Source organism: Osmia lignaria, chromosome 6, assembly GCF_051020975.1.
Source record: "Osmia lignaria lignaria isolate PbOS001 chromosome 6, iyOsmLign1, whole genome shotgun sequence".
NCBI classification, from domain to species: Eukaryota; Metazoa; Arthropoda; class Insecta; order Hymenoptera; family Megachilidae; genus Osmia; species Osmia lignaria.
Window position 1 is genome coordinate 1,453,295 of NC_135037.1, and position 18,656 is coordinate 1,471,950.

The 18,656-nt window shown below is 41.4% G+C and overlaps 1 protein-coding gene across 1 annotated transcript in view; it reads left to right on the forward strand.

Annotated features, from left to right (window-relative positions):
* The first annotated feature begins 454 nt into the window (after nt 1–454).
* The window catches only part of Pgant2 (polypeptide N-acetylgalactosaminyltransferase 2), a 112,623-nt gene continuing 94,421 nt past the window's right edge, over nt 455–18,656 (forward strand). Inside the window, exon 1 of the mRNA XM_034318306.2 lies at nt 455–759. Within this exon, the coding sequence (XP_034174197.2) occupies nt 670–759 (90 nt within the window). The 5' untranslated portion in view covers nt 455–669. The remainder of the gene's footprint in view (nt 760–18,656) is intronic.

Genomic DNA, 18,656 nt, shown 5'->3' on the forward strand with positions numbered 1-18,656 from the left:
GAATTATTGCTCCGCTAACAGTCCTAAAACAACAACGCTAACAAAGGATAACAAATATGTGCAAATATTATAAATTTATATAAAGCAAAACGCTGCAGGATATGATTTATGATACACATCAGCTTTATTTACAATTTTTTCCCCCTTATTCAATCTTTTATGAAATCAAAACCTTCTTGTAATATAAGTCAAACAATGTTGTTTCCAGTCTTTAATGAAGTACTACGTCGAGATAACGTTTAGTCGTGTCACGTTTTATCCATACAACAAAATTGCCCGAAGCAGTTACGATGCGTCGCGACGAGAGGTCAGCATGAAAGCCGTGTACGATGCGCTGCTGTTCGTTTAGACGTTTCAAATATTCGCGCCAACGCGTTCAGTGGGCGTCGCAAGCGTACGGGTGTCGCCACCTGGGGAGGGGATTCTCAAACGTGCGCGCGTTCAGAGCGTCCGCATAGCCGCCGTACACCTCGGAGCCGAACAGTATGGCTTCGGCTGCCGGTCGGTTCGCGTTAATGGTGACTTACGGTGTTGGTACGGTGTGTTGTCGGTCACGAGTGTGCGTGCCCCGTTTTCCTCGAACGAAGGACATCCCGTGAAACGTGGACACGAGAAATATCGAAGGGACGATCGGTCGAGGGGCGAGACTGGCAAGCTACACTGGCAGAGATGCGGCGAAATGTGAAAATTGTGTTGCTCCTGTCATGCGCGTGGATGTTCGCCTTTGTTTACTACTACCACACGTCGCGCGACACCAAGGTACGTGCAATTTATTCATGGTTATAATCTGGATGTATTTTCGTTGATGTGGTCTTGGTCGCCATGTGCGCGGTATTCGACGCTGGCGACGCTACCCCGCGCAAAAAATAAGTTAAAACGATAACACTGCTATGCGTTCGTTCGTTGTTTATCAAATTCGTTTATCCTTGAAACATAAACGATATCTCGTCGTGACATTGCATTCGAGGCTATCATTCATAATTTTGGAAACTCGTGGATATTTCGTTACATTTTCTCACGCTTCGACAAGCCTGCAGCCAGAGTCCGCTGTTCCGCGTTCCTCATTTTTCGCGCGACGGAACATATAATCTTAACAATCGAAATGTAAAAAAGAGCATCGTGTTATCGTTGCAGAGACGTTCGCCTCGAATGCATCGAACAGTTAAACACGTTTTCGATGCATCTGTGATTCGAAAGGCAGATGCAGCTCGGTATAATTCATCCGGTTAGGATGTAAGAAAAATCCGTTTTCTCGCGGTCCGATGTTCACCCATTCCACGTTCGAAACTGGAACGATGGGTCACGTGATCGGTCCGCGCGTCACGTGATTGGTTCACGAGGCAAAGAATTAAACGAGTTCTCCACGATAAATGTAACGCAAAGTGTAGCAAGCGGTTAATGCATGGTGAGTAACGGTGATTCTGATCCTCGTTATTGTCTTTATTAGCAGTATGCGATGCTTGTGGTGCCTTTGCAAACAATCTCAATGGCCCGTGCCGGGAATACAACGACCCGAACGTGCTTCATTAGATCCCTTCGTATAATTCACCATCCGTGAATCAATATTTAAATTCCGCGTCAATTTTTGATAACATTTCATTTCAAAAATTTCGACTCTCGCAGAGCAAAGGATTTTCATAATTTCTCTTTAGATTATAACTTTAAAGTATGTCATTAATTCATCTGATTGACAACCTCAGGTAAACGATAACAAATTTGTCGCCAAAAGTAAATCCTTTGATCTCGACTTTCCTTAACGTCTCTCCAACGAGGAAGTTGAAAATTAACTTTTCCCGGTGGTACAGTTTAAATTGCTTTGCTTTGCTGTGGTTCAAAGTCGAAAAGACTCAACTGGTTTTTCATAACTCTCTATCGGATCTTTTCTTCTTATTGCTTCACCGCGTAAACACGTTAATCAAGCGAAGTAATACGGCGGAAAGGTACGCGTGAACTCGAAGAAAACAGGGTGGAATTGATTCTCAATGTCGTTCGAGCATTCCCGTTACAGATAATTTGGTTATGCATCACGATCCGATGATTTACTCGAGTCATTAAACGCGATGCTTGAAAAAGAAATCCAACAAATTATCGCTCTTACAATATACATATATTTCTTATGAAAGTGATATAAAATTATTATTGGTACCTAGATATCGTTCAACTTTTGTAAACAACGATTTTTTACGTCTCGTAAGCGGAAAATTGGTATTAGCAAACGTCAAGATCGTTTACTCTTGGTACAATGACGCGAATCGAGGCTGAAAAGATTGACGGACGTATTTACGCGAACGGAGGTAAGCGTGGGTACGCGCCGCTCGTGTACGGCTCTAAAGCAACTGGTGAATAAACCATAGAAATCCATCGTCAACTTATTTTTGACGCGTTACACACCGCGTGGGGCCGTTTTGCAATTTCTTTCTCTTCAGTGTGCCGGGAACTTATTTAACTCTTTCTATAATCGCTAAAATCCATATATATTAGGTCATCCCATAAGTTCGTGCCGTTTTTTGAACGGTTCCATATGTTAATGTCTTTAAATGTGTATAAACAGTTGTTTTTGGTATTTCTAGAATATTTGACATCTCACGAACTGATAAATTAAGTGATTTCTCTACAAGATCTTGAATTTTGTCTTCGTGTGTCTGAGAAAGACGCCCAGAACGTTCCTCATCTTCTAAACAAAAATTCTCATCTTAAAAACGTGTAAACCATTTTCTACAGTTACGAGATGAAAGAGCAGTTTCTCCGCAAACAGCACATATACTATTGTTTGTCGCAATTGTTACCGAACTTCCTTTTCGAAATTCATATAACATTAGATGTCGGAAATGAATACGAATTTCACTCATCATTTTTAACTGTTAAAAATCAATGCATTCACTATTTCACGATCCCATACCCACGAAAATCTCTTTTAGACTGCCCTCAAACAAATAAACTGAAGTGCATTGGTTTCTTATCGCCTTGTGTTTATAAATCGAGGCGTGAAATGTATACATACAAAAGTCGGCACGAACTTATGGGACGACCTAATACAAAACAAACACTGGAAGGTGTAGAAAAACATTATTTTTCTTAAATTTTATAGAAAATGAATAAATTCAATTTTATCGAAGAATGCAACGTAACAGTTTGCTCGTTAGACGCGGAAGACCAAAGTGAAAGCTATTCGAATGGTAAAGAGGTCTGAATTAGAGTGACCGTTATCGAAACCGTCTTCGGATTCACGAGTCGTAAGAAAGCAGCGAACGTTGTTTGTTTTCGTAATAACGAGTATCGTTAGCGAGCGTACGCGTAATGAAAGATAATTCCTCGTCTCGTCGCTTTTAAATTTCTCTGATCCGAGGGACGCTTACAACGAAATGCAATTTACAGGAAGTTTCAAATCAGTTCTGTTGAAATTCAGTCCTAAAAAGCAAATTGCAATTTGAAATATTACATCCGCGGAACGTATTCGAAATGAAATTATTTTTCCATTTTAATTACAATCTCATTGTGACTGCAATTGAAAACGAAATTTTAAATGAATTCACAGCCTTTTGGCTTTCAGTTGAAATGTGTAATATTATAAAATCGCGAGCTCTACTTTCATCGAACGTTGCGAAGGTACGAATATCCCCTGGAACACGATATTTCTATTTTTTTTTTTCCTTCTGAAAATCGCGGCTGAATCCGCGTTTCGAGATGAGGACGATTCTTCTCGTTGAATCACGATTTTCCAGGGTCGCTCGGGCGGTGTTAATCGCTGACGCTCTAATGGAGCGGACTAATCGCGCGATCCTGCAGGAAACGATTCGCCCATTAAATTCGAAAGCCGCGATCGAAGCGTTTCCAAGCGTCGTTGCATGATCGAGCATTCGGGACAGGGGACATCCAGTTCGAAATTCGTAAAAAGTTTCTCATCCAGGTCTCGTAGGGACCGTTTCTCCCTCTTTTTTTCCCAACTAAAATTCGTCGATCGAAAACTATCCGTTGATCTGGAAGAAATTTTTGAATATAAAAATAAGAATAAAAACAAATAATGGGGGTTCGCTGTTCGACTTGCAAAATATGGAGGGCAAGATGTTGTTAAACCCAGCCGCATAGCATGATGCAGGCATCTTGTGAAATATTAAAAAAGACCCTTCGATATTCCGAGAAAGGTGGACGCGGTAAATATTTTTACGGCAAGGTGTACCCTCGTTTTACACCGCTCGTAAAACGGCCGACGAGTCGATGGCGTACACGCGGGGCATCGATACCCTCGGCTACCGGGTTCAAATTCTGAAGAGCTTTCTCCCCCACGAAATTGCCCGATAAAAATGAGAACGTACTGTAAGCGGCGCGTGTGTAGCCCACGTCAGAGCCGCGAAATACGCGTTGTTAACAAACGGTACCGCGATATTTTAGCGTTATCCAAGCTCGTTTAACGACCGCCAACCAGCGATGTTTATTCGCTTTCGCGTAAATTGTCGCGCAAATTTCGCGAGAAACTCGAAAACTAGATCGCGTTTTATGGGATTCCGCGTCGTCTTTCCGTGAATTATCTCGTACATGCAACGATATATCAACAGATTTATACAATTTACTAATTACAAGTATTTTCGCGGTCCATTAAGAGGGACGAACAAATTCGTTTCTTTTTAACGCATTCTACGAGGATGGACAGATTGTCCGATTCGAAAGGATTCTTTCTATGAATTGTTCAACATCGTTTCCAATGGAACAACGACAAAAACTATGCAGATGATAGAAGAGAAAAAAGTAAGTTGAACAACGGACGGAGTTGTCCTGATCGAAGCTCGTGTATCGTTTTTTATCTGATCGTTTCTGGACAGACTTTAATTTCCGTTCATCGATTCCGTCTAACCCGCGTTATCGAACGATTTTAAGTATTTCTCGTTTTTTATCTTTTAAAGAATACCCTTTATTGAACGCAAAGCCAGCAATTGGCTTTCAATATTATCCCTCTAACGGGAATGTAATATGCGGCGGAGGGAATTTTCAAAGGAAACCTTTGGAATATCTTTTAATCTCTGTTATCGAATCACTGGACAATGTAACACAATTTTTCAGAAGAATCTTGTAAATTTTTATTCGTTAAATGCATTCGAGGGCGCATGATTTTGTTAACATAGACGAGCCAAACATTCTACGCGTTCCTCGTTCACGTGTCGAGTAGGTGGACGACGCGTTACGTGTAGATGTGTTCAGAATCTGGAAAATAGGCTGATCGTTGCTTCCCATTTCGGTGACCCGATTCTCTCTGATGTCCACGCATGTCTCTCCCGTATGGTATGCGTGCATACCGTTCTATTGTGGGGCATGTTAGCTATTCGATGGAACCACATTCTCGTTCCTAGTCGGGCAAAAAATAAACCCCCGTTTACGATCATGTTTCTCAATTAATTCCGTACAACTTCCAATAACAGTACCTTGCTTACAGTCGCTCGAATAATTTTATTCGATGCACCATGAAATGTTTTATTACTTTACTCGTTGTTTTTCTGTCCGAATGCAATCACTGTTCGCTGCAGTTCCGAAGATGCGACAATTAAACGCACGCGACGAGGGTTGCGCACTGTTGAAGCGTGTACAGGGGTCGCGTTAAATAACCGACGGGGTTGCAGTTTGTATAATTGGTCACGTGTAATTGCCATTGAAACGCGTTTGTTTCCGGGCCAGATATGTAACTGTATTGTAAGCCATTCAGGCTCGGAGTTAACGAGATCGGTGTAGCTTTTTAAAATTCTCTAATTTGTCATCAAATTGGATCATTCCCGGCTACACCAGTCTAGTTGTTTACTGCCATTCTTTCTCGTTGATTTCATTTTATTCGTCACGACAGAGTTCAACGCGGAAAGCTACATAGGTTAATTGAAACGCAGCTGGATTTTTTGATGAAAATTTATTTTTCCTCCAGTTTCCCTTCGAAGTTCGAAATTAACCCTTCCGTTGATCGGCTTTCAGTTGCATTAACTTTACGAAAAGCAGATTCTCGATAAACGGTTAATCCGCTTATTTATTCGCTCGTCTGGTGTGCGGCAAACACGCTAAAGATTAATCTCGATCGCGCTTTAGGGCAGCTTCTTGGTCCGACCGGTTCGTGTAAATATTTGACCGACGTCTATACTCGTTGACTCGAGGAGGATGGCGATACCTGTTGTCCTCGACTTGGAGCAAATTTGCATATGCATGCAACCGTTCATCTCTCCTACTTTTACTTCTTACAGACCTCCTTCCGCTCGATCACTTGCCCTTTCGTTCCACCGTAATCATGCAAATGTTACAGCACTGATTTATTAGCCAATCCGTATCTAAGATTGAAAATCTTGAAAAAGAGGCTATAGCATTTAGATTTTCTGTCAATTTTGTACAAGGGCAAACGGTAAGAGTTATCGAAAAAATTCTTGCGCCATTGTGTTTAGTGGGTCTGACCGGAAATGGCCAAAAATGGCCAAAAATGGCCGAGTTGCGGCGCTCTAGTTTACTTTATCTTCTTTATTCCTTCTGTTTCTGCGAAACAGGATGCTTGTATTCGAAATGCAACTTTTATCAAATTGCGTCTTTACAAAATCGGTACGCCGATCGGCTGGAAAGGCAGCATCGACGGAGATTTCTGCTTTTTCGAGTTTTTCCCCGGCGAGGAAGGGAACGTTCGCAATTTACCTGATAACGATCGCTAGGCGAACAGAGAATCCCTTTGGGCCCGGAACAATCTCGCGTGTTCGCTGTAATCGCGGCGCGAATTGCGAGAATTACAACGCGGTTACCAGACAATGGTGTCGCGAGCGAACTCATCTCCGAGTCGCCGCAAATGAACCATGAGCCGGTTTTTCATCCCCTCCGCGTACCTGCACCCTTTTTACGCGCTTTAATTTCCGCGCGCTCGCAAGAACAGCACGAACTCCGCTGTGATATATCCGCGAGTATTGTCTATCTTGTCCGAGTCAAAATTTCTTGATCCCATTGTGTACGAAAAACGTGTTAAAGAAACTGACAATTTTATAGCCCGTTGAATTACAAAGGGTTTTATCGTTGTCAGTCGCGCAGCTCCGATATTCCTCGTAGGAAAATCCTGGAAACGGAAATGTTCTCAATTTCATCGGATCCTCGATACTCTTCCAGCTGTCTTTTAACGCGTTTGCAAACGACGTTGCGGAAATTGGACGTGTCACGGTTGTATTCTTTATTTCGAGCCGGCTTCCTCCGCAAAGAATTACTTGAGGAAACAAAGGAACCAGGGAAAAGGAAAGGGAATAACAGAGAAACATTTCCAGGTATTAAATTATGTATTTTTCACGTTGACGGATGATGCTTTGCGCGAATTTTCAAAATCATTTCTTTAAAGTTCAGTTGAGTTCGATGAATCCGTCCATTGATCAGCGCCGTGCGACTGGAACGTTGTAGGATCGGTGCCAATTATCAGTCTCGTGTGTTTTACCGACCGTTTTACTCGCCAGGAAGAACCAGGACACCGGGGTACTTGACCTTTGTTCCATTTGTACACCATTTGATAGATTCGCTGGTATGGAACAGCGATACAGGAACGGTAGGTGAAAATTGGAAAATTGGTCATGCACCACCGTCAGTTTGGAAATATTGACTTTTTTTCTTTGTTACTTTTGTTTGTATTTTATTCCATTTAGTTGGAAAACCTTCTCGATTCGATTCGATTCGATTCGATTTTTCAACCGTTCGAAATGTATAAACTTACTAGCTACGAGTGTTCAGCCAACGAAATTGTTTCATTTCTTCTAATTACACTGATACGTTATTCGTGATGATCTTAGATCGTTCAATTATCGAATAGACACGGTTCGATGCGGTTAATTGACGTGATTTATCGGAGCTTCTACGAACCGTGTACGGTTACTCGAACGTGTTCGATGCTTCGTTCGACAATGGCTTCCTAATGTAGCCGATGCCTGGCATAATTTCGCCGATAGTAGCAAGTTGCAGGTTTCGTCTGGTAGCATTGTGCCATCGCGTTTCCAGGTAATTGATCCAGCAACGCGAACCAGGCTAATTCGAATGTATTTTCCCGTAACGTTTCGCGAGAGTTAATTATTCCCGCGTACACTGGGGCGTTGGGATCCATTAGAAGGAAAAAGAAAAAAAGAAAAACAAGGTAGTTTAAAGTGCTTTGTAGCTCGTCGGCATCATGAACGATTAGCAAGGTGGTTGGGAAAGTTGGGGGACATCTTTGGCCGCGAAACGAAACGTTTATGAAGATTTAACAAGGAGAGGCAGAAGCAACACTGGCACCTCTGGCTTTCGGGGATTCGTATCATTAGCAGGATTCGTGCGGAGAAATATTTTGCTCGGCGAAATGGTCGCTCGTTATTTCCATCAGCGTCGCGTCGGCTCGCGTCGCGTCGTCTAGGAGGGTCGAGGGGAAGGGGTGGTTTTCGTGGCTACGAAAATACGCAGAGAGCTTTTCGTCATTGTACAGCGGCTCGAACGCGCGACAGAAAGGCACCGAGGGTTGGAAGAAGCACACGGGGTTACCGAGAGAAGGGATGGTTCGGAGGTGCGCAGAGTGGTTTTCAAGGGGGTGGCTTTTAGGTGTGTATGTGTGTTGGCCGCGAGCAACTCTAGAATACCGCAGTGCGCAGCATTTATTCGTTTTAATTTTATTTCACCGGCTGTAACCTCTTCCGTTGCACGTTAATCACAATTAAACAAGGTCTCCTCCCTTCGCCGCTCCGAAACTCTCGAAGAAAAGGAAAACGCACTCGAATTTCCGGTTGATTCTTTAACCTTCTGCCGGAGGGATGATTAGCCGAAGCTTCATTTTCTAATCGTTTCATATTAATTTATTCTACGCTTAAATTTTTACTTAAATTTCGCATTTATTCAAATTATTTCATATATAATCATTTATGTTTTATATTCTAAGGCGTCGCTTATATAAAAAAATCAGTAAAAAGACCATTTACAGCTATACACTTAATGTACAACAAAAATTATAATTTCAATACATCAAAGGAGGTAAAAAACAATTAATATTTCGTTGAATACCCTTTCATCCTGTGATTGGCAATTTCACATCATGCGTCGTTTCGTGTTGCCAGGCGCAAAAACAAAAATAATAACACAGTTTAGATCTTTTTAAATTAAAATTTTAAATACATTTACAAACCAAATGATGTGAAAATATTGAGTATAAACATTATACAAAATATTGCGGTATCAATTTAGCAAAGTGTCAAGTGTAGAATACAATTTAATTTTTAAAGGCCTGATATTTCATTTTTTTTTCCCCTCGAGGTCTCCCTAATTTCACTTCCGAAACGTGTAAAAAAGATTGTCAACGATAACAAATAAAATACATGCAAACGAAACAATGAGTCTTGAAAATTTTTCAACGAATTTAAATTTCAGTCGAAGGCAAATCGTTTTCGAGACCCCTAGCGACCTTTCTGCCTCCTTTTTTTTCCCCAGGCTTCCGGTTCGTACGGTATCGATCAATGGCCGACTCTTTGAAATGGCCCGATGCTCGAATCCGATAAACAAAAAAAAAGCGTTTCCTTTCTTTTTGCATTGTTTCGTCGTCGCGCGATATTTTCGCAACGGCCCGCTGCAGCGCACCTACAATACGGGGGGGACGAATTTTCTTCACGGGAAATTTCCTTCGAACAATAAAAGCGTAGATCGTGATAAACTGTCGGGGGCGAGGGGGGAGCCCCTGGCGGTAACAAGCGGGTTAATTTTTAACCCCGTCTAGCCGAAAGATTTATCGCGGCAACCTTTTGTTAAGCCGAAGCGCGTATATGTGTAGACGCGCGTGCACGCTCCGCTCTGTCACGGGAAAAACTAGCTATATTTCCATGAAAAGCCCCCTTTATCCGGCCTGCTACAGCTTACACGGCCGTTCGATTGGGCAAATTGAACGATTCTTATCTTTTCGCCGTTTTTAACCCTCTAACTAAAAATTTAGCACACCGATGTTCGAATATTCTTTTCGCAATTAAACCGTTCGTTGATTACGGAACATACACGTCGACGGTGATTTAATCGCGTTAGAAATCAGTTTGCAACGGGAGGATGGTAAGATAGAGAAACGAGGAAAGTTTAGTCCCATTGGATAGGATATTCCTTTGGCAGCTGATGCATCACCTCGTGAACCGGATCCAGTAAATCACTGGGTCATGCTAACACCCCTGTTTCCTTGATTCCCACTCGTTAGAGTGGTGTTTTCAAAATAGGATCCACCCTTCCTGGAATCGTGCAGTTGAACCGGGGACCCATTGGCTCAGAGGAAAAAGGGCTCGAACAATGGTCGCTTTATAAGTGTCATCCATGTCCTTTAAATCATAACACCATGCTTGGGGTGTCTTTTTACGCTTGGTTAACAGGGGCTGCTTTTTCACCATTGTTGGAGCGAAGGTATTTGGCACCGATGAAACCAATTTTCAATTACATATTCAGTTACTGACATTTATTTCCTTGTAATTTGTTAATGGAAAATTTGATAAATTATAAAAGATGCTGGGAAATTTTCAAATATTTAAATTTATTTGGAACACAGCCAAAGTAATATCTTAATATATCGTACTCCATTGCGTTTCTCAATTAGGATCTTTACTACTAATTAGTGTAATTGCAAATTTTTAGAAAAAGAGATAAGTACCAAATTAACCCTTCGAGGTCTATTATTATAATATTACGATTGGTACGCGATTCCGGATGTTTAAGTATGAAATAGCATTTCCGTTTGAAGTACGTAGAGACAGAGAGAAAAAAAAAAGGTTCATCGAGGATTAATTTACGTCCAGCTGTCCGTTTTTGCGCTCGTTCCTCGCACGGCTCTCAAGCGGCTCGTTTTTCCTCCGCGCGAATAGTCTTCCTTAATTAGAACAAAATTACTAATTACGCGGTGGCTGGGTTGCAATTAATTTTCAACCTGGTTCTCAGGGGCTATACACGCGATTTCCGCGCTTTTCTTTCTTCCCTCGGCTGCGGCCAATTTCCGTCAACTTTTTCCATCTCATTTTCGCGCCAAGGGCGTACTTTGCGATTTTCTCTTTTTTTCATTAGATTATGCGAATTTCAATGATCACCTGACCGGCGAGGGTTAAATTTCACACGAGAAATTGATTTATTTCCCCACGTTAATGAGAACAATTCATTCGTAATCGCGTACGATTATCGGCTGTTTAGATAACGCGCTTCCGTGTTTGCTAATTTTGTTACGATTCACGGAACACAGGTATTATCGATAATGCTGCCTGCATTCACGTTCATCAGTCGCTGTAATGTTTGAACAAAAGAACAGGCTTTGCGTTGCATGCTTCGTTTAATTATCAAATTTCTAAACGTTACGTTGCGATTCAATGAAACGTTATAATTCCACTATCAGGTTATATATTGAATAATTTGTTATTTCACTAATGATAGACGTAGATGAACCGTTAATAGCGGGAATTTTGAATTCTTAAAAATAAAATAAAATAACGAAGTTTCACATGTTCAGTTTGTAACAAAATTAACTCGAAGCATTGATTTTCTATCGGAAAAACAGTGAGTTTGAAATATTTGTCGGTGTCAGCGATAATACATTGAAACTTTCGTTCGGTGGTACTAAACACGCAGTTTTATAGCCGACACTAAAATCGTAATGTCGTTCGATCGAAGCATAATGCGAACGACATTACGGTCGTGTACGTGCTTAACAGGATGACATATCGCAGCGGTTCGCTGCCAAAAGACTCTTTGAAATCCAACATAGGGACGTCAAGTTGCTTTCGAGCTGGCTTCACCCGCTGGATGATCCTCTTTCTCGTTTTCGTTACTCTCGTGCTTACCCTTTCCGCTCGGCGACGCCACTTTATTCATCGGAACGAAGAAATTCGTCGCGACACACCGGAACGACCGCATAGTTTCGTGTTTCACGCAACGACGATTTACTTTCCTTTCGCCGTGAGAACAGCTCGGGGTACCGGAAGCCGATGCTTCTCAACGTTTCCGGGCACCTTCGGTAGATATTCCTGTGTCTTCTATGACTTTACATTCATTTTTCTTTAATTTTCATTCCAAAGCGATCGTCATCGGAAATTTAATTCGTTAATTAGAAAATTTACGAAGCATTATGTTGGTTTTCTATATGCAAATATCAGGGATAATCTTAGTACCTGGTTTTAAGCATTGACCGCAAACTTTAAATTTCACGCGGTACGAAACGCGTTAATTACTCCTGCGCTAAGTGTTCCGGTTGTTGCTTGATTATAAATGAAACTGTTTCTCAACGTGTGAAATAATCTTCTGGGTTCTTCAAACTCGTCTATCCTTGAACGTTGAGTCATCAATTCTCCTACCAACTTTAGAAGTAGGCTATCCACTTGACGTTTGATCGAATCAGTTAGGTAGCCTGTTACTTTCTTCCAATACGAATAAACGCTTTGAAATTAAGTCTTTAGTAGACCATAATGATCTCTATTGTCAGTGATTCTGGTGACTATAATTACAAGAATCATTATGTAAGACAATGCAATGCTTGAACTTCAAGTTACCCAAATACTTCAACTCGCGGATGGCGGACCACGGAGAGAGCCCCAATTTCAATGTAATTTTGTATTTCATACGATTTTCATTTTCTAAATTTTACACCGTTCCTTTAAATATTATACGAAACTCTTTCGTTGAAAAATTACATATTTAAATTTAGGTTAACATCGCTATACGTGTTTTGTAATTATGGGTCTCGAGTGACCCAGAATCCGCTGTTCAAGGGTTAAGTAACAAGCCGCAATGTTTGTAATACTTTGTAACTCTTACGTTTCTCTGCCTAAGTTGCAATCTAAATGACCATAATGACTGATAATTAACTCGAGATTGCGGGTGAAACGTGACTTATCAAGTCGCAGCGTTAAATTTCCGTCTGAAAATAATCGAAAATTATAGAAAGGAGTAATGTTCTCGCGTTCGCGGGTCAGGTAAGTGTTCCGCGTTAAGTCACGTAAGTTGGCAGTTAATTAAAGCGGTAGCCGGATATCTCTCACGATTTCTACCCGGCCGATGTTAACGACACTTTGTTCTCCCGTGAAGTTTTGTCACGGCGCGACGAAGGAACGCGAATACCGATTTACTTTCATCGCCGCGTGCGAAAACGATCTCGCGCGATTCTACTCGGCCGACGTGGCGAACAATCAAATCGCGCGCGATTTCTACTCTTTCTCTTGGCTTTTACTTTCTTTCCTCATTTAAAAGATTCTTCAGTAAAATTTACGACGAGTGTGATTTAAAAAATGATACGATCGCTCTGACAAGTTGATTTTTAAAAAATCTCGCTCGTCAACAGACCCGTTTAGAATTCTAAAATAGAAAGGTTAATAAAACACAACGAGGCGGTCTTTAATGTCCCAATGATATACGATTGAAGACCGGGGAAACACCTCTGCTCGACACCCACCTCGCGAGCTGGGATTCCTCCTCTCACCGCTTCGAACCATGAATATTCTATTCGCGTGCTGTCGCCGCCACGATTGTGCAACCGAGAACGACTTAAGGTTGCAAACGCCGAATCACTTTCGTTCTCGGTTCCGGCTCAGGGTCGGCATCGACCAGTTTCATGGTCAACAAGCCTTACAATTTATTTCGAAGCCAGTTGGAATTTACGTTTCTGTTTTTAATCTTCGAATCAACACCTGGTCCAGCGAGCATAAAATTAAGAAATTCCAACCGGTTGAAAGGATGACGGATGAAGTATCCGTATTCAAGGCCTCCTCAGTTTTTAGCCGCGATTTCACATCGTTCAATCACGCGGTTGCTTTAATTAAACGAGCAGCTATCGATCGTATCGCGGCGCGTATATGGAATCGCGTGCGAGTGGGAACGGTGAAGTTAAGCGGAATGCGAACGCGGTGAAACCGCAGGCTACCCTGCTTAAGTTGCTCGCGACAGATGCGTGGAAACTTCTCCGACTCGATGCTAGCTCGATGTATCTTTCCGCTTGAAATATTCAGCCCGTTCGCGACATACGTTCCCGAAACGCGGAATACGCGCGAACCGTTTCATTGTTATTCTGTCAAAATGATTCAATTTCGAGCACCTTCGAAAAGAATAGCGAAACCGTCTAACCGACTCAACGGTAGAAGCTTCATTTCCTCGGCTAAGATTTCATCGTTCCTCGTGCTGGGATACTTTGACGCTGGGAGATCGATCAAATACATCAGCTCCCTTCCTTACGATCTAAAAGATGTTCCAGTCCGACCTTCCTCCCCCTCCCCGTGCAACCCTCGTGTAATCCCGACACGAACAGACCGACTCGACTTCAATTTCCTGAAATCAAAGAATCTCCAACAAATTCGAGCACCAGCTCGAACCTCGGACTACTAGAGCTATGCTATCGATCCCGCATACAGAAGATGGTATTATCTTTCACCGATTTTCCAGCAATGATTTTTCTTCTTCGGTATTATTTACAGCAACTTGAATTTAAACTCTTGTGCTGTTACCTTCTGTTTTTTTTGTTTTCAATTTTTATTATTTATTTCGAGGCTCTATTTTGAGAAAATTGAATTTTCTAATTAAAGTATATTATCATTTTTCCGAGTGTGATATAAGGAAAAGTTCTGTGTCCGTTTTATCAACGAATCGTAAGACCCATTCGCGATATCTTTACGTTGGTCGTAAAGAAGAAAGGCGAGCTTATTAAACCGTTGTTCGGTATAATAAAGTAGAATGTCCGGGTCAAAGTAAAAGAAGAAAGTTCGCGCGGAAATAGTAAGAAATCTGAATTATACTTACCATTTTCGGTTCCATCGATTTCTAAATTGCATTGTTTACCTCGTTGAACAGTTTTGGTAAAGTAAATGTTTTAATAGATTCCAGGAAGTATTTCAATCGAAATGCAATTATGCGCCGAAAATCAAACTGAACGGCGCGCGGAAAGCTGGAAAGGCGTCGTTAAAGTTTCACGAGGAAAGTTAAGACACGAAAGATAGGGCACCGGGCGAATTATTCAACCGTTCTCCTCTCCGACTGATACTTTGAAGGCAGAAATTCCGAGCTGTCTGTTTCACTCGGAAAACTATCTCAAATTAGTGTCACGAATTGCAAGGATCTTGAAGTCTCGTTTCAGAATTACTACGCTTACTGGTCCTATAAAGCGTAGCAGAAAAACGAACCGATTCATGTAATTTTTTCTTCGTTCAATGAGAATCTATGGAAAAAACGGTTTCCAGAAATGCAGCGAAATATCGCTGAATATTTTTATTGAAAAATATTTCATTTAGAGATGCGCGGCTATTCGAATATGTCGAATACCAGAGCTGTCGAGTAACGATTTAAAATATCGGTTAACAATTATTTTTCAACCGATTCGTTGATCGAGGCTAATTCGGCGTCAGTTTTAGCAAGGATCGCGAACAGAAAAGAGCGTAATTCACGAGCAGACCACCCGAGAGGTTTAATCGTTCCGCCACGAGTCATTAATTACGCGATCGCGACGCGCGATATATAATCGATCTTTCCGCTGTCGGCGTCGATCGATAGCAGCAACGAGCGGGGACGGTTAATTGATTCTGTCGGACGTTCGATAATTATCGCGCGCTCCAGTCGTGTTGTCACAGCACGGAAACATCGCAGAGCAACATCGGTCGCGAGTGATTTTTCCGCCGGGCGCGGACCATTTTCCGGCTGTTGAAAAATGATGGATTCGTGTTTCTGCTGTTTCAATTTTAATACCATCGATTTCCTTCGTCCTATGATACAACTGTTTTTCCTTTTTTTATAAAATAATTTAATCGAAGCTCATTAACGCTTCGGTCTAAGAATGCGTTTAATTTCGCGCATATTTATCAGTCGGTTATCGGGTGGACAGCTCTCGGTCGGTTTACTTTCTCGCATTTGCGGCTGGTCGGGTTCGCGGGGGGAAACCGACACGCGGAAAATGGATTCGCCGAGTCGAATTTAATGCGTTTTCACAGGCAACCGACTATCCCTTACAGTCGACTAACCAGAATTAACGGAGCAACGATTACTAGTGACCCCGTGTGTGCATGCGAGTCTGTATCGGTCGAACGCGGTGTCTGTGAGATTCATCGTCTCCGTAATCGACCGCCTATCATGGCCGGGGCTCTTAATGAATTTCCTCGAACATCAGCCCGAAAAACACAGTTTTTCGAGTTTTTTTTATTTCAAATTGATTAAATTTTAATTATAAGAATGAAATTATAAATTATAATTTTGTGAAAACAAAATAAATAATAATTTAAAGCGACGAATGGAAGGATTATATCACGAAATTTAATAATTGTTGTTAATTCATGTGTTTCTTCTGTTTTCACAATGTTAATGTAAAATCCACCTGGGATTGTTTCAGATTAATTTATACAATATTGTATAATATAAACAACATGCAACAGAGTTAGGGCCCAAACTTTATGTTGGGATTACATTTTCGATTACAGCCCGTAGCTGTTCGCACGAAAAGCAGAGTACAGCTGCTAGTTTCATTCCGGAATGGTATTATTTTGATAGCTTCAATTCTCTCATGAATTACATAAATATATTACAAAAAGTGATCTCCAACCGGGGATGTAATAAAAATGAATAGTTGAATTTCAAATTGAGCCGGATGTTCGTAAACATATATACATATATACGGTAAGTTTCTCGAGCCAATATGCTGCATTTTCTTCCATAATATCATTTTATTTCTTCCCTTGTAGCATCGTGGCTCCCGGTGTTCTCTCTCGTCTCGATAGAATGTTCAGCTTTAAACGACTTAGGTGAAGTTGCCCGGCAGCACTTGCCCATCTTCTGAAATTGCCGTTGCAGGACCGATGCTTTTCCGTTTTCGTACTTTCGATTAAAAGATCCGGCGATCTGTCGCGTCGCACGTGTTCGACGATCGATCATCGAAGATTCTCAATATCGGAGGAGGATAGTTTTCGGTAGCGCGGAGGAATCGGTGCGTACTCCGTATCGTTTCGTTTCAACGTTAGGTCGTCGCGGCTCGAGAAATCTGCTCGGTTTCACGCTTCGAAACGAGCCACGGCATCTGCTAGAAGCGTCGTTTCGACAGCCTCCTGGCACGATTCTCCGGGCCAGCGAGCATCGAGCGATCGCTGATGCCGAAATAAAGAGAAATCTGAAACGGTACTCGAAGGTGGGATCCTTTTATTGGTAGCTACGATACTGCCAGCGTAGCCGGTTACCCTCGGTAAGGGCGTCGAATGCATAGTGATCGCCTTATTTCTACTCTCAGCCACCCCGAATTTTCTCCATTACCCTGCCGTTTCCGCTCCCCTGTTCCCCTTTCCATCGATTCCATGGCTGGAACGGAAAGAAACAGGAGGTTCTTGCCGGTCATGGACGCAACGAGCACCGTCATATGGCGTCGAATCGCGTATGCTGTCTACTGATTTTCAAAATACGATCTCCCTTTTTCAACAGCAACATTTTTTCACTTTTCTTTCTGTTCGATTTTCTCTTCTTAAGGGGTTATATACAGTTGCGAGGCCAAAAAAATGCCGTTTTTTGTGATTTTTTTTGGAAAACCATATGAATATATTTGTTTCAACTTTTTACACATTACAATAGAACTATTGAAGAGTCTTCAGGAATTTTTCCAAGTAAAAATATGCTGTTTATAGCGAAATATTGTAATATTCCCGAGGCGCCTTGAAAAAATACTTGATTTGCGTTCCCAGGTTATCTGAAACAAACAGGCAAAATAATTTTGTTACTATATACTACAATCTAGTACGTGATGATAAGGATTTTGAAAAAATTTGATTTTTGACAAAATAGCGGATGTTTAAAGTCAACACTTCGATTTTCAGGTAAAATATCGACCGTTTTTCGTCCAGAAAACTGAAAATGTGCAACATAAAAAAAAATCCTTCGATCACGTACTAGTCTTTTATGTTCTTAAGAAGTCCTGAAAATTTCATTTAGATCGGCGCAATAGTTTCAGAGAAATCGTGGTCACCGATTTTGAAAACACAGTTTCGAGAAAAACGCGTTTAAAGTTTTAAAAGTAAGTTACATGCAGATAACTTTTTTTTTTCACTTACCTTCGAGAATCAACAATCAACCTCGTTTTAACGGCTGTAACTTCATCTATGGTCTGCTCACACAATAAATAGTCTAAAACAATGTATTAGATGGGTATCCAAAGAAGTAAGGGGGAGTCTGCTGCCTGGCTCGGGTAGATACAAAAGGGCCTGTATCTTCGAAAATTTTCAGCGGCAAGGTTTAAAACTTTCAGAAAATATTCTTAAGACTATCTATATACTTTGAGAAAATAATATTTTTGAAAAATCGATTTTTCAACTTTGCTAAGGAGCGCTTTGGACGAAATTTTAAGATGGTAGATCTACATCTATAATAATAGATATCCGGCCAATTTTGAAGAGAAAATCTTTTAAAAATTGAGAATTTCATTTCCGACATCACGAATAATGGGTTACATCGATGGCAGGGGTTAACGAAGTCCCGCGTGTCGTAGTATTAATTCATCGAAAATCCCGACACGATTCGCAATTGCGTTCGCAGATGAGTTTCGTGATTCCGAATCATTGGGAAATAATATCTGACGCGAGAACTCGTATCGAGCTGTTGGAAATTCTGCAGCTCATCTGAATCGATCGCCATCGAATTCGTGGCTCGTTATTGGCCGATAAATAATTCCTGATACAATTCCCTGCCGCGATTCTTTTTTATTT